The 17,359-nt window shown below is 36.6% G+C and overlaps 1 protein-coding gene and 1 long non-coding RNA gene across 2 annotated transcripts in view; one reads left to right on the forward strand and one right to left on the reverse strand.

Annotated features, from left to right (window-relative positions):
• Window positions 1-16,890, reverse strand: fam83c (family with sequence similarity 83 member C). The gene is given in 4 exon segments (NM_001326537.1): window positions 1-1,325; window positions 10,137-10,261; window positions 12,108-12,275; window positions 16,265-16,890. Coding segments are annotated over 4 exon segments (1,755 nt in total). The 5' UTR covers window positions 16,769-16,890; the 3' UTR covers window positions 1-367.
• LOC137496027 (uncharacterized) overlaps window positions 16,409-17,359 on the forward strand; it is a 27,550-nt gene continuing 26,599 nt past the window's right edge. The window contains exons 1-2 of the long non-coding RNA XR_012408253.1: window positions 16,409-16,776; window positions 16,873-17,052. This is a non-coding gene — a long non-coding RNA (uncharacterized lncRNA). The remainder of the gene's footprint in view (window positions 16,777-16,872; window positions 17,053-17,359) is intronic.

The following is a 17,359-nucleotide window of genomic DNA, read 5'->3' on the forward strand; positions in this document are numbered from 1 at the left end:
TCTTATTTTATTTTAACAATTTTCATAATATCATTATTTCTTATGTCTTATGTATCCCCTCATCTGAAAGGGGTTAAATTGTTGGGGAAGGGGTTGTTCTAGAAAAAAATATATTGAAAAATTATAAATAAAAAGTTTCAAAAAAAAAGGAAAGAAATGAAAGAAGAAAGAAATCAAATACAATTACATCCCTAAACATCTATATCCAGGATGAACCTGAAGGCAGCATTAGTACATAAGCACTTCATTTCACAAATACAAATGCTAAAACACCAACAGTCTCACACCAAGAAATGGCTTTGCAGACTCACAATGCCAACCATATACAAAAGCTGACCTGAAGGACTGACCAACCAGGCCTATAGTGTTACTGAGGTAAGTTGTTCTTGAGCTCAAAGCGACTGTATACCTGTTTGGATTTGTTCATCTTGTTGTATTGAGCGACAAGGTCCAACTTGCTGTGACCTAAAGTCATGCGTTTCTCATCCCGCCGATGAATGCCTTTATCCGGGCCCATCCTGTCAATGGGCATTGGTCCAGGTGGAGGAGGGCCCTGTTTACTCTCGGGTTCATTCTGGGACAAATCCGGCCCGCCAAATGGAGACGAACGTGGAGGGGGGACCTTCTGGAAGGCATGAAGGTCTTTCTCCTTCGTCGTGAACAAATCTGTGAACTTAGAGAGGAAAGGACTGGTGAGCCGATGCTTCGGGGAGATCTTGTTGTCCTGTTGAGTTGGCGATGGTGGTTTTGGAGAACTGTAGAGTCCTAACGATTGGATTTTTGAAGTCTGTCCGCCGATGTTTGAACGTAGATAATCCGTGTTTCCTATTTTGGACCATTCCGCACCGCCGGATTGACCTAAAGAGGAACGTTCAGCAGTTTGGTGGATCTCATTGGGAAATCCTCTCCCGATGTGGGCTGCCAAGGGCATGTGGAGCACTGGACTCGTGGCGTCCTTCTTGTCAGGAGTTTTTTGCGTATTTTCCTGGCTCTTCTTGTCGTGGTTGACTTTGTAAACTGATTTGATGCCCGGGGGAGCAGCTTTGATGCTGGAAACGCTGCTGCTGGATTGGCTGCTGGAGTTTTCCGAATACACTCGCTCTCTGCTGCCGTAATCCGCCAGGACGTCCAGACCGAAGTTTGGCGCCGGCATGTTGTAAGAGTAAGAGTAAGAGGGCAGTCCATCTTCATCCGGGTTGTGGAAGCGCTCTATTATATCCGAGTCCGCATACATGCAGCGAAATTCGCGATCGAAGCAGTCTGTAAGGTGGCCGGAGAAGTGCATTACTAGGTTGCTGTGGACCTGACCGGACAGCCATGTAAAACTAGAAGGGAAAAGAGACAGGAAAGTTACATATTTTGCAAAACAGCTTTTATTTTGCAGGAAATTAGAACTATTATTTATTTTCTTTACATTTTTTAATGCTTCTGTATGCTGTTGGGGATATTTTCATCCACTTTGTGGTGATTTTAAGGTTTAATTTGACCACATATTTCTCAGCGTTTCAACAAAGGGAATGATTTTTGGTGACAAGTCTTATTTTGATGCATATTTTGGGAAAATGGTTTGAAAATCTTCAAAAATTCAATCATAGACTCTGGGCAAATTGACTACCCTTTTATTATGTTAGCGGTCGTTTTGACCCATTGACTTCTATTATAATGAGATTTTTTGATTGAAAAGCCATGATGGTATATAATCATGCTTTCTTGATTTAAATACCACCCTGAACATAATGAAAGGGTTGTAAATTTGAACCGTTAGTAAGGGTTTGTTAATTTCTTTATTTTGAGTTGCGTGTGTTCATTTTCTTATGTATTGGTCAAGTACAGTTATAATTGAGGTAAAATAAGTGAGGGGGGTGGCATTAATAATGAACAATATAATTATTGGCAACAAGTAAAAAAGCTATAACCCGAAAATGGTCTAAAAAAAAGACCCACCAACTAAAGATGAATGGTTTAAAATAATAGCAGAAGTTGAGGAAATGGAAAAAAAAAAAAAAATGACACATGCACTTTGATTACAAAAAGAGATCTCTGAAAAGAAATGGAGTAAAAGGTTGGCTTTCTTCACAACGACAATGTAATTATCCAAAATTTAAGATTAACATAATTCTAGAGTTTATGCATCACAGAGAGAACATGTTTGGCAATCTTTTATTTTATTTTAATAGCTTTATTGTATACTTATTTTATTTATTTATTTATTTTCATGACGAGGTTAATTTAATATTTTTATGTATACATGTATACTTGTGTGTAATGGATGTATTTGTGTATATACGTATAATAAAATCATTATTATTATTTGTTTGTTTTGTTCCCACTGGTTATGTTCCTAAAAAAAAATCTATAAAAATAAGTATAAATTAAAAAAAAAATTCTGTTACTGTTTAACTAGTGTTATTTATTCTGGATTGTTGTGCTAAAAACGAATAAAAATTGCTTTAAAAATATAAATATACATAAAAATGTCCTATTAATACGAAGGGACTCATTTTAAAGGCATAGTTTAAGGGACCAGTTTAAAGGCATAGTTTACCCAAAAATAAAGCGTGTGCGCGCTGCTCATGAACTGATTAGATGGACTTTATAAACAGCACTCACACACTTCAGAGCTGAGTCTTGTTTATCTTTTACTGTGAACATTACGATGCGTTTCTCATCCCTTGCTTTGCCGTGTTTTGACCCTCGCCCTTTTGGCTTGTTTGGTTGTGTTGTGTGCAGCCTGCGTGTAATGACCATTTGCCTGTTTAACAACTACGACTCTGGATTGCCTCTATACATCTGTTTGACCCTGTTGACCGTAGGTATGGGCTGGTATAAGATTCTGGAGGTATGACAACCTTAGATAAAAAATACTATGGTTTTACGATTTCGCGGTATTGTGATTACTGCTCTAAAATGTATTCTTTTTAAATATCTGGGTAAAAAACAACATGTTCCCCCTTTGAACACAATATACTTAATTTTGAGAAACATTTTAAATATTTTGGAGCAGTAAACATGTCAGACTAAATAATTCAAATTAATAATTCACTTCTGGGGTCTTCATTAGCTTAAAAACAGATTTCTTCATAATTTTAAATGGCATCTTTGAATATCTTTTCTGCTGGAGATACTGTCGTCCAAAAAACAAAAACAAAAAAATTAACGTACACATACCTTAGGAACGGTATTACAGAAAATTGTGGCGGTTTTAAAACCTTGACTTTTTGTCCAAACATCTTGAGAACGGTTACCGTCTCTTGCCTAGTTGACCGTTGCCTGCCTGACCATCCAGTTAATAAACCCACATTTGGATACGAACCTCCGCTGTCAGTGTTCAACTTCACATTAAAAAAATCTTAAAACTACATGAGGCAGAATAAATGAGGTAATTTCAGTCAAGGTTAAACCATCTGCTTAATGCAACATTTTAACAATATGATACTTCAGGCACAGACTGTACACAATAAAAAACGCACACAAAACACATAACATTAGCACTAGTTCATTCCTAAAACCACTCTTGCATAATTCCTCACACTAAATTTAATGCTTTTACCATTTACAAGAAAATCTTTCTGCTTGTGTTTCAAAAATAAGGATCATAAACTGCATCCAGCCTTGCTTAGAAGGTTAAAACTGAAGCTAACCTAATTACACTTTTAAGGATGATTCAGGTGACTTAAGCTAACAAGTGTTTAACTACATGCATGCCAACCATCTGTTTATGACACTGTTCAAGCGTCTTACACAATATTGAAATAAAAGCGCATGTGATAAGCATTACATTAGATCATCCTTCCGCTCTATAGGTTTAAAGAGCACAGAAGAAAGAAAACTGCAATTTATCTGTCAAACATTTCCCAGCTGAAATGAGTAGTTTCACAAAAAAATATGTTTGCAAGTTATTTCCCTTTGAACTGTGTGAAGTTCTAGTCAAACAAAAACTCCCTGTTGGATATTATACGAGCAAAGCCTTTGACACATGAGTGTGGCCTCACCCACAATCCACACCAGTGTGTGCTAACATGCATAAAGATACACACAGTTCACACTAGGAGTCGAATTAACTCTCAAATGACAACACAAATCCTCCACTAACTCAATCAGTCTAATAATGCCTATTCATCCCAAGTGAAAAGCAGATTAGTTTAGCTGTTAGACATAACCCATGCACACCTGAGATTGCTTATAGGTTGATTCATTGCTATATACATAAATCATTGTGTCCATTAGGGCTGCTCGATTTTGGGAAAAATCATAATCACGATTATTCTGGTCATAACTGTAATCAAGATCATTCAAAACGATTATCAGTTGAAGAAGTCAAAATTATTAACGCTCCTGAGAATTTTTTAAAAAATAAATATTTCCTAAATTATGTTTAACAGAGCAAGGAATGCAAATGACGATCCGTGACTCAAAAACTGTAGCGTGATCTGAACCATGAGATTTGTGATCCGTTGCACCCCTAATGACACAGGAGCCCTAGGCAGGAAACAATGTAGTGGTGATAAACTGTCATTGAGTATTTTAGTGAGAGTACGTACGGTGCTTCCTCACACCTTTTGCTCAGTGTTGGAAAAGTTGAAGTCAGAACATCTATTATTCAACAGCATCGCTTTTCGATCCTCTCTAACTCGGAGAGACTTTTAGGAAGTCCACCCCAGACTGGACTGGCATACTCGAAGGCTGTTTCTCAATATGCGTTCTTCAGTGGCCTTGCGTACTCGTGTTCTCGTGCAACGTCATCATCAGCTGCCTAAGTTCAGTTTCAATACTCAAGACCGCGAGAACAGAGGACGCGTGAAACTTTCCGGAGGTGATCTTGATAGAGGACACACCAATGCAAACTTGAGCACCGAACTCTTTTCTAGATTTATTATTAAAGTTCAGAGATTTAACGCATTTACCGCAGGAGTTTCCCTGAATGAAACTATGAAAGTAAACATTACCATGGACATCATAATAAAGGAATAAACACATTAAGGGTGTTTATTTGCTGAAACTCTTATTAAAATCTGTTTTATTTATATTGTGCAACATATATTTATAATGTTTTTATGCAAAGTATATATTTTGAAAAGGGGAAAACAATAAATCGTTGTATGAAGGCTGTAATGTTTAAATAATTTACCATTTAAAATGCGTGATGGTCATGTGACCATCAGGAAGAACGCAGCATTTCATTTCTCAAAGGACGCGTTCAGTGTCCTCACGGTCTCCTAAGTTCGATCTTCCGAGGACACCTGGCCAGACCGGTCTCCAGAAGGACGCAATGCTGTTCTCTGGGCTAATGGAATTGAGAAACAGCCCACGTTTGGATGATTTATGCACAAAACTGTTTGTAAAATGGTATTTCTTGGGTAACACTTTACAATAAGGATGTATTAGATAATGTATTTACTAACATAAACAATACATTTATTACAGCATCTATTCATGCGTGATCATGGCTTTAAAGTTGTTCATTGTTAGTTCTTGTTAACTCACAGTGCAAGCATTGGATTTTAACAACACATTATTTAATGTTGAGCTAAGATTAATAAATGCTGTACAAATATTGTTCGTTCTTAGTTCATGTTAGTAGATACATTAACTAATGAAACCTTATTGGAAAGTGTGACCATTTTCAGTCTTTTAGTAGATATAGTATATAAGAGACTTGCTTTGTTTATCAAACAATTGATTCTAAAAAGGTTTGCATTGTAACTCTTAAATGTAAGTTAAAGATATGCTGGTTTTATTTATTTGTTAAGTTTTTAGTTACTAAATGAGCAAAATCCAGTGCAGAAATAGCAAAAAATGTCCAGAGATTCTGTCTGGCCCTGCTTATAGGCCCAAAACAACCTACTTTTTTTCTATAACTAATTAACTTCCACAACACAAACCAGCCACTGAGGCTTGGAAGTCACTGCTATAACAGCAGTGGGGCTAATGCTAAACTAAACTCTAACTCTAAAACACACTGTGCATGAGAAATACTAACGCTAACAGGAGAATCATACCCTTAAATAAAAGTTAAAAATATGTTGTTTTTATTTAATTTGTTAAGTTTTTAGTTACTAAATCAGCAAAATTCAGTGAAGAAATAGCTAAAAATATGGATAGAGTCTGTCTGGCCTTGCTTATAGGTCTTTAGCACGCAAAACAACCTACTTTTTTCTATGATTAATCAATTTCCACAACAAAAACCAGCCATTGAGGCTTGGAAGCCACTGCTATAACAGCACTGGGGCTAATGCTAACACACTGTGCCTGAGAAATGCTAACGCTAACACACATTGTGCCTGAGAAACGCAGAATCATCATGTTTTCTAAGCTCCTCAAGTCTCCAGATGCCTGCTGAAGCGCAGGAGTTGCACGTCCTGTCGTTTTGCTAAGAGGAACTGCCAAAACGCTGTCATGCGCTAAAACGCTTTACATAATACCGAGTGATATGAGTGAAAGCAGATAAGACAGGACTGATGGGCATTTGAACGTGAATAATTTAAAGCAACTGAATTCCTCCTGTGAAAAATTGCGAGTCGCCTCTAGTGCAGAGTTCGCTTTTAAAAATCATGCCGTAACATGCAGTAAGTGTTAAGCAGTGTGTTGGTTTGCGTAGCGCAACATTTCCTGTATAATACGGCTATTTTGTTCATTTTAATTGAACCCATGTTTAAAATATGAAATGTTAAATTAATTAAATGTTTACTTGGCATAACGGTAATTTTTATAGATGAAATAAATCTAATTTAAACAGCAACATTTATAATATTCACACTTTACCATAGGGTTTCATGAGTTAATGTTTTTACTAACATGAACTAATTATAGAGAGTACTTGTATAGCATTCATTTATCACTTACTAATGCATTAGTAACATCCAAATTCATGCTTGTTAAAGAGCCCCTGTTATAGGTTTTAAAATGCCCTTCCATGCAGTGTGTAACAGCTCTAAGTGAAGTGAAATATCCAGCTGAGGCTTTAATCTGATAATGCAGTGTTTAAAACTATTGATTCATTTATAAAAGAGTCGACTCATAGTGCTTCAAATGAATCGTCTTGATAACCAGTCTTTAGCCGTTTTGGTGTGACGTCGATGTGAAACTTAAGCCCCGCCCAATTGTTGCACGCGCAGACCAAGCAGCAACCTCCCGCTCTCCCTCGGGAGGCCAATACGAAAGTATCTGAAACTGCAATTCATCGAAAATCCGCTTGTCCTGGCTCCATAATAGAGCAAAGTTTAATTGAGCCCACTGTTAGAATGGCCAACTTTACAGCAGAAAAAAAGCTGTTTGCAGCCTGGTACAAAGAACGATTTTGGTTCATACAGCTAATATTACCCTTCACGACAATGTTAATTTTTTTTATAACTCATCAGTTTCCTTTATATTAAGTTTGCATAATTAAGGGCGTGGTCACTTGATTGACAGTTAGGTCTCACTGGTCGCTGTCACTTCACCTCAGCTGACTCCAGCAGATTAGCCACTGATTTCGGCATATTCATTATACTTTTGTCTTGTTTTATGTGTCTTTACACAGTCAGTTGCCTTTTGGGATTATTTCCTATAATAATCAGATGATATGGGATGCTATGTGAACTTAATTGTGCTCACAAACCATTCACGTGGCCTCTGTTTCCCATGTGAGTAAAGTTATATACTTGTAAACCATCTCTATACATGTATTTGTTTTATTTAAGATCATGTATCATTTATAACGTTGTTTAGAGCTGTAATGCACTCCAGAATCTGACAGATTGATTAGATGTGGACTGTAGAACGGTCATCTGAAGTGTTATCATACAGTGTCAGGCTAGATTTCATCAATAGTTTTGCATTTACTAACACAGACTATATCTGAAGTGTTTGAAAGTCATTTGCGTTTTCCTCCTGTAGAAAAACATCATAAGAACAATACTTAGTGGCTCAATGTATTACAGCAGTGTTTTTAAAAGTATAAACGCTTTATTGATAGTGTACAGCCAAGCACATGTGGTCAGAATACAAACGAGTCGCAGGTGATAAAGTATTTAGCGTTTTCCCAAAGTAAAGTGTGTCTGAGCCAGGTTCAAGCAAAATGCCAGCAGGTGTCTGTAGCTCCGCTCACACTCCGTCTCTTTGCCCTTGTTTGGTATCCCGCCATAAGTGCGATGACGTGCGAACAAAATGGCGACGGTTGGCCACGCCTACTTGTGGCTTCTTTTGCGCTATTCAGAAACCTATGGGTGACGTCACGGATACTACGTCCATATATTTTACAGTCTATGGCGCAGACCCATGAAACTTGAAACCTGCGGCTCCACCCACAAACAGTAGCAAAGAGGAAAACAAACACTGTAGCAGACACCGGTTGAATCAATATATGATGTTATTGGAAGTGTGGTTATAAATATGCAAACCTTGCACATACAACAATAGGCCTATAAAACATGAACATATTGATCACACAAAAAAAACAGTCTAACAACCATAGGCTATAATTTATAGAGTAATTTATTGATTTGTTTAATTTAATATTAACCTCAGCTAAAGAGACTGGTGGGCACAATGTTTTCAGCACAAGTCTATTCTAGGGCTGTGCAATTAATCAAAAATTCGGTTTCGATTTTGGCTTCTAACGAATATGAAAAACCATTAATCGAGATAAACGATTATTCCATCATTTACTGCCCCCTTTCCAGTTGTACACATTTGTTTCTCTGCAAAGCTCAGTTCCAAGTGAAAATGACAAAACATGTGCTATAATGCAACTTTTGCATTCATATTTTTAAAAGCGCGAAAGCGCACATGCAGTTGTGTGTGTGTGCGCCGCGCTTGGCCTCGGACAGGCTCGGAGATGAGCAGGGCACACACAAAGCTATCTTAATGTGAGCACTTTAATGGTCAAATACATGCACATTTGTGTCAGAGCGCGGTGTTAAGTGGTTATTCATATTAACCTTCATTTGTGTAAAAAACAAACCAGTTGAGAATCAAAAGACATGTGAAAGAGAAACTATATCAGAGCTGCACTATTCTTAAAGTGACAGCGCGCAATATTCTGCTGCCGCCTGTTTTTATCATTAATCAAACAACAAAAGGAGAAAATCCCTCACTGCTTTTGACTGAAGGACTTTTGTAGCTAAAGTTTTCTCCTACAGTGAAGATGCTTAAAGCACAGTTTAAACATGACAGATTTAATAACTCATTTCTAACAACTGATTTATTTTATCTTTGCTATGATTACAGTACATTATATTTTACTAGATATTATTCAAGATACAAGTATTCAGCTTAAAGTGACATTCAAAGGCTTAATTAGTGCAATTAGGCAAGTCATTGTATAACAGTAGTTTCTTCTGCAGCCATTAAAAATATATATTGCTTAAAGGGGCTAATAGTATTGAGCTATTAAAAGAGATTTCAAAACATTTAAACCAGCTTTTATTCTAGCCGAAATAAAACAAATAAGCCTTTCTCCAGAAGAAAAAAATATTGTAGGAAATACTGTGAAAAATTCCTCTGCTAAACATCATTTGGGAAATATTTATATATTTAAAAAAAAAAAAAAAAAAAAATTCACAGAAGGGCAAATAATTTTGACTTTATGATTATTCAAAACGATTATCAGTTGATTACAATTATGACCAAAATAATCGTGATTATGATTTTTCCCAAAATCGAGCAGCACTAGTCTATTCCTGGTTTAATTTTGGAGACCGTCACTCAGAGATCATTCTCAATATTCAGCTGTGGCCTGTTTTTATTTTTAATGTATTTGATTGACATAAAGGTGTCAGTAAACGCTATAAAATCTATCTGCTATGCTAATGCTGTGTTGTTAATCGTAAACACACCAATCCACTGAAAATGTAAACACTGATGGCTTTTTAAAAAATTTTTATTCTGTGGGTTACAGATAAAATATGGTAATTTTAAGTTTAATAAAACTTATTTGTCTTTTGGAAAATCACCAAGCGACCCCCTGTCATTGTACTGTGACCCGCACAGGAAACCACTGATTTAAAGCATCTCACAAAAATGACAGAACTTATATTGAAGTTATAAAATTATTTTGCATTTATGACATAAGCTCAAATATTATAAGTACATAATGTACTTTAACAAACTAAATTACCCAATACATGAATAAACACTAAAAGACATGATTAACATACCTATAGGATCCAGCAATGACTTCTTCACAGTCAATGATCATGAATTTCTCTTGAACCTGACCTGTGAATTTCTTCCCACTTTTGGTGCAATACGTGTCTCCACAAACACTTCTTATCCGCATATTCTGAAAGGGAGCATTAAACCAATGTTAGATGATCCATTGATTAAAAGGAAAAACATAATTATTTTTGGACAGAATAAGAATATTGGAAAGATCTGACCAAGCAATTTCTTATGTTATTCTGCGATATATTGTGCTATATGAATACAATTACTCCAGATGACTTGAATATCCCTATGGAAAGAATTTATCATTTTAGATAAATTGGGATTATAATAATAATAATGATAATAATAATTTCTTACATTTATATAGCGCTTTTATGGACACTCAAAGCGCTTTACACAATGGGGGGAAATCTCCTCATCCATCAACAGTGTGCCGGCAGCCATTTTGCGGTAGACCGCACACCACACACCAGCTGATTGGTGGAGAGGAGACAGAGTGATGAAGCCAATTACGATATAAGGGATGGTTATGAGGCCATGATGGACAGGGGCCAGTGGGCAGATTTGGTCAGGATTCAGGGGTTAAACCCCTACTCTTTTTCGAAGGACATCCTGGGATTTTTAACGACCACAGAGAGTTGGGACCTCGGATTAACGTCTCATCCGAAAGACGGTGCTCACTGAGCAGTATAGAGTCCCCGTCACATTTGGACCCACACAGACCACAGGTTGAGCACCCCCGGCTCAAGTGGTGCTCGCTGCAGAGCCATTTGGGCGAGCTGAGCTCCAGCGAGGGGGAGCTTGAGCTTGAGCTCCACCTTTTTTTGCACTTCTTTTACGAGTTATGTCACTGGGGATAGGGTTAGGGGTGGGGTATGCATTAAAACAGCTTACAGGAGGAGGAGCGAGAGCTCATGCTCCCCTTCGCTGGAGCTCAACTCTGCTCAAATGGCTCTGCAGCGAGCACCCTCTCCCCCGGCTGGCCTCACTAACACCACTTCCACATAATTGTGGAATGGGAGTGTATCTGCATTAGGGCTGCAATATATATGGTTTCAGCATCAATAATGCAATGTGTGTGTCCGACATTGCAATATTTTGTTTCTCTGCGATTTAAATATTGTGTTATGAATATAATTTCACCAGACGCCTTGAATAGCTTTATTTGGAAAGAAATCATTAATAAACATTGAGTGAGGTGATTTTTGTAAGGATGTGAATCAAGTATACAAAAATAAAAACAAATGGCAAGCGAATATTATTATATCAATGCAACAAAAAAAGTGAAATAAACAGCACTTTATGATTTTTCCATAGAGTCAAACCATATTCAGGTACGGAAATTGATAATGAAACTTAAATCAACACTGTATAATCTTCATAGTAATAATTCAGTAAAATTATTCTTTACTAAAGTACAAATGTATTTTTTTGTGCTCGAATGCTTTAAACTTTCTTGAAATGCCTTTAAAACACACACAAATGCTAAAGATTCACTCTGTTATGGTTATACTTTACAATGACTCCACAAATCTCATATATTCTCAACTGTTGTGCTGATCAACTATAATCCCAACTCAACATTGCATTTCCTGCAATGTGAATATTGCGGACACACACATTGCAATATTGTGCTGAAACCATAGTGCAGCCTTAATACAAACTCAACATTGCACATCCATCAATTCTGAAATGATATATTGTGCTGCACTAGAATTAAGAATTCAAGTTGTTACACCCAATATGACAAACAAGTTTAATAAAAGCCTCGGAAATGCATTTGAAACTTTGTATAGCACTTGCTTTTCATCTGAATGAGCTTATTTTTGGACTTATGTTATGCTGTTGACTGACAAATGTATTCAAGAGCTAAACAAAGAACGCCCATCTCATTGATCCTTTTCTTAAAGCTTATTATTATGCATTCAGTGAGAGCAGATATGCGTCAGGGTTTGACTTACACTCAGGTGTGAATTCTGGACGTCCAGTTCTGAGCACATATTCAAGAAATGGCTGAGATTCTTCTCGTCCAGTAAAATATACACTGGAACCCTGCGCTTGTTGGAGGCCTCCATTAAATCACAGAACAAATCCACGTCTGTAAAAATGTCCATGACTATTGCGATAACCTGTTGTTGTTGAGAAAAAAAGGGGTTAGGGTATGCATTAAATAAAACATTTACTCAATTGTACTTTATTTAAGCTTATAATTCTTTGCTTTTGGAACTGCTATTATGTACAGTGGGTACGGAAAGTATTCAGAGCCCCTTAAATTTATTAAAAGGGTCTGAATGCTTAGGACCATATGATATTTCAGGCCCCGTTCACACTAATAATTTTAAAATGCATAAGTTTAACTATGGTTTTGCCTTGCGCCCACACTACCCTGGAGTTTTTGAGCCCCAAATACGGATAATTTCGAAAATGCTCAAAAGGCTGTTTTGGTTTTAAAGCGCTGCTGCTCCATGTCAGTGTGGATGCGGGAAAACGAAGACATCTGAAAACGGAGGCGGGGCTGCATCTGATTGGGGTTTTCCCCTCAATATTAAGTACACAAAGTTCAGTCTTGCATCCTTTCCTTCTAAGTTCAGAATTCGGAAGTTTGATATAGAAAACAAACTCCCGAAGAAACATCGGGTGACTCTTTAAAGGGAACTGTGTATGCTACTTAATAACGCCATTCACATTATCTTGGCTAAGTTGTTTCACCATCTTAACAATAAAATAAAAACATGATATGTGGAACTGCTTATTTTCATTTTGATATTAACTCAACAGACACCAAAAATGTTAAGGTATCATGTAGTTACATATTTATATGACCGTCATCGCCACTGTTTGCATATTTATATATAAAAAAAGAACCTATAACATAGCGGCCTCATTTCACTTTCATTGAAAAATTTTAAACACACCCTCTCTTTAGCTGAATATCAATAATCTCATCAATAATTTTCCACTTTGTGTCAGCCTTTTTAATTAAATAAATCAACATTTTAGGAGCTTTGGTGTTGCCGCCTTTTTGAATATATAATCAATAACTTTATCAATTCTTTTTATAATAAATAATGGCCATTATTAAAGTATAACGAACAATAAGTTTATACAATATAGAAAATAAAGTCAAATGTGCAGAACCAGCATATGGAGAGCAAAAGCTCATCAGCAGCTGCTGCAAAGATCAATCTATCTCTGTCTATTCTATCTTGTTACCTATCTATCTATAAATACACTTTTTAAACATTTCATCTGTACCAAGTCCCCCTGCAACTTCCTCCTATGCTGTTTCCTTAACCTGCAACTCTTTTTTATTTTAATTTTATTTTTTACAAATTATATAGATTTTAAAAAACTGTTTGCTCCTCATACTCTGAGGAGTGTCATTCATGTCTTTTAAGGTGTTCACTCAGTCAGAAGACAATCCCCTGTGATATCATGTCATTTTGTTTTTGATTGTCAGAATGATGCAGGCCTATACTTATAATAATATTTATACAATATAGTTATAATGATACTTATACATGATCAAAAAAGTGTGCAACTTAAGCAAAGGTGTTTTAAATTTGGTTTTGTAGTTATTGCCAAACTAAAATATTTGCTGCTGTTTTTAATCATTTAAGTTCATTTGATTGAATATATAAAATCAGTGGATATTATCGATGCCATTATTAGGTAAAATTGCTACTTTTTACTGTCACTCAATGTGTTTTTGGTCATTATCAATGCACTGTCACTTTAACTGAGCGTGAGCATGGTGGCAAAAATAGACCAAGCGTCGAAACTTTCACAGCACTCCTGCTTCAGTGACGCTCATGCCTCACCCTAATGCGCTGCTTCTGCGTGCGGTATAAAAGCTCTAATCTGTTAACATGTATGCTGAAAAAACATGCACTGCTCACGCTTGCGGTGTAAAACAGGCTTTTGATAGAGATGATAAATTTAATATAACGTTAAACAACTACAGTAAGATGAGATCGGTATAATCCTTGATGAACTGTCTGGAGAGCTGTGCTCAAAGCACCCACTGACTGCCTGGAGCTCAGATGTGCACATACGCTGCAGCGCATGACAGAGTGTGGTCACGTGACATGCGTTTTCAGTAGTAAAGTGTGGACTGAGATCGGTTCAAAAACGCTAGGTGAAACGCCAGTGTGGACGTGAAACGTTTTTAATCTAAAACGCCATTTCAAATCTAAAACATATTAGTGTAAATGGGGCCTTAATTATTTTTTTTTTTTTTTAGAAATTAGCAAACGTGTCAACAATTCTGTGTTTTTCTGTCAATATGGGCTACTGTGTGTACATTAAATGGGGGAAAAATACTTAAAATGATTTTAGCAAATGGCTGCAATATAACAAAGAGTGAAAGATTTAAGGGGGTCTGACTACTTTCCATACCACTGTATGTATATTGTAATATGATTTCTGTGGAAAAAAGAAAGTCTGATTTGCAGGATATAGTTGCAGTAACATTTTCCATCACATTTCTACTACAGAAGCTTTCATAGCTAAAATTCAAGTCTTCAATACAATTCAAGGTTATTTGTACAGCACTTTTAACCATAATTATCATTCCAAAGCAAAATAAAGTTTCCACCAAAATGATTGAGCAACTGTCTATAAACAATGTTTACTGTGACAATATTTATACAATTACAAACACTTCGTCCCTTTTAATCTACCTAAAATCCTGCTTGGTAACTTTCAAAACATTTGGTTTTAAATACAAAAAAATACAAAATTTATTCATGTTGTTCCAACACAAAGCAAATAAGTTAAATGGAACAAATTTAAGTAGACTGAACATAAAACTATAAAGTTGTCTTCCAGAAATCTCAAGAATTGCGTTGTTTCAGCTCATTTTTAATAAGTAGTTTGAACAAGCAGCATTGTGGAGTGCAGGCTAACTGTTATAGCAATATAAAAATTACATTAATAAGAGATTCTGTACATTTAACAGCTTTAACGAAGATTTATTTTCCATTTCTATTTATTAACTGCTATTAAGATGATTTTAGTGGATTTATAAAGAGCATTTGAACAGGTTGATCGTGAAATATTGTAGTCATGCTAATATTTGCCTAGCTTTTTATATGTAAACCAACAGCACTCATAAATGTTTGTGTGTGAAGTCACAGTCTTATCTAATTATACGCGGTGTAGTCTAATGATTCCTTTTTATTTTTGTAGTGCATAAAAGTTACCACATGCACTATAAAAATGCAGTTATTCAGCTGTCGTAAAGGTGCTAAAATGTATCTTTTTCACACTTTATTTTAAGGTACAATTCATGCGATTACCTAATCATTAGCTAAGACTTTTTGTTCATTAAACTACTAATTAGCTGTGCATTAAAAGGATAGTTCACCCAAAGTTTAAATTCTTCCATCATTTACTCTCCCTTCACTTGATCAAAACCTGTTTGTGTTTCTTTCTTCTGTTGAACATAAGAGAAGAAATTCTGAAGAATGGTGGAAACTAATCGACTTCTATAGTATTTGTTTTTCCTACTATGGATACTTATAAAGGTTTGGAACCACTCGAGAGAGTGTTAATAGTACGTAAATGTTCATTTTTGGGTAAACCAACCCTTTAATAGATAGTAGTAGTAGTTTTAAATTCAGACTTTTGGACTTTCTTCTTAATATAATTAATAATAAATAATCTTTGCACATTCTAAACAGTAAAATTATATTAGCAGCTGATGACTATTAAAGTACAACATTGTTCACAGTCAATTACATAGCGCTAATGTTGTTTTAAACTCATACGTGAATTTTATTTCAGACTGAATATTCGAAGTACTATAGTAAACACTATAGGGAGGCATGTCACAAGTTGTCACTGAATTAACTAATGTGCGACTATAAAAACAACTTTACCTCAAGTAGTAGTTTGGTTTACGTATTAAGTTAATATCTTAATAAAAAGCAAGTAATAAGTAGTTAATAATGTGAATTGTTACTTAGACTAAACTAAAGTGCTATCTTGTTTACGACACACTACACAAACAAAGCAGCCGCAGCAACGCAATTTCACAGTAAACCTCATGGAAACTAAGTATTACTCAAACACTAGAACCTTTTAGGTGGTACAATTGAGTTGTTGTTCGTCTCACCTTCTTGGCTTTGCTAATAAGCGACCGAATGTGATCTTTGACATTTTTCGTCTTGTCCCTTTGGAAGTATATGTTGGCCTCAGTGGGGCCCATCCTGGTGGAGAGCTCCGGCCAGCCCAGCTCCAGCATCGGCGGCTCCTCGTCAGACATCATAGGGAAGTAAGTCCCCGAAGTCAGCTCGGACACAGCGTCGCCCTCCTCCAAGTCCACTCCGTTGCTCCCACTGTCCGCGTCGCCGACTTTGGCCACATTTTCGGTGATGTAGCGTATCTCCAGCGCGGATAGAAAGTTGAGCTCTTTTTCTTCGTGCAGAACTTTCTTGTACTCCTTCTCGCCGTGCTCCAGCAGCGCGTCGGTGGCGAGTCTGGCGGTCTCGTTGTGGCTGAGCTCCAGCGCTGACAACTGCTTCCACGGGTTCTTCACCTCCTCCAGCCGGCTCGCCAGCTTTCCGAGGGGTTTACGCGCGGCGTTCGGCGTCGGGCGCAAAGCCTCCGAGCTGATCATTTCTCCGGGTAATCTGGTTTTTCTTTTCACAATAACTTCAAGCAATCATTCGAGGTGTTAAAGCTAGCGTTTTACGAAGCTGACCTTGTTTTGTGTCATGGTAGTGCGAGTGTGAGTTCCCCAGAGGCCTCTGCTCTGCACCGCGTATTGTTGTGCGCTGCTGGGAAACTCGAGGCTGAGCTCCACCTGCGCGCTCACCTGCCCTGTTCAGCCGAAGACTCCGCCTCCTGCCGCTGATGTCACGGGGAAAGGAAATGTGGCAGGCCATTTTTAGAATCACTTGGGTAACATTTTACAATAAGGTTGTATTAGTTGATGCATTTACAAACAAGAACAAACTGCGAATTAAAACTACATTCATTTCTCATATCTTTTCATTATTAATGAAAATACAGTTGTTTATTGTTTGTTCATGTTAAATTTGGATGTTAATAATGCATAAGTAAATGTTGAACAATGATTAATGCTGTACAAGTATTGTTCAGAATTTTTAGTAAGTAAATATAATAACTATAGACATCTTTTTGTATAGAGTGACCCTTATTTGTTGTTTTGATTTTGTAAACAAATCTAATGAATATATTTTTTTAC

The sequence above is a fragment of the Danio rerio genome, chromosome 6 (genome assembly GCF_049306965.1).
Source record: "Danio rerio strain Tuebingen ecotype United States chromosome 6, GRCz12tu, whole genome shotgun sequence".
Taxonomy (NCBI): Eukaryota; Metazoa; Chordata; class Actinopteri; order Cypriniformes; family Danionidae; genus Danio; species Danio rerio.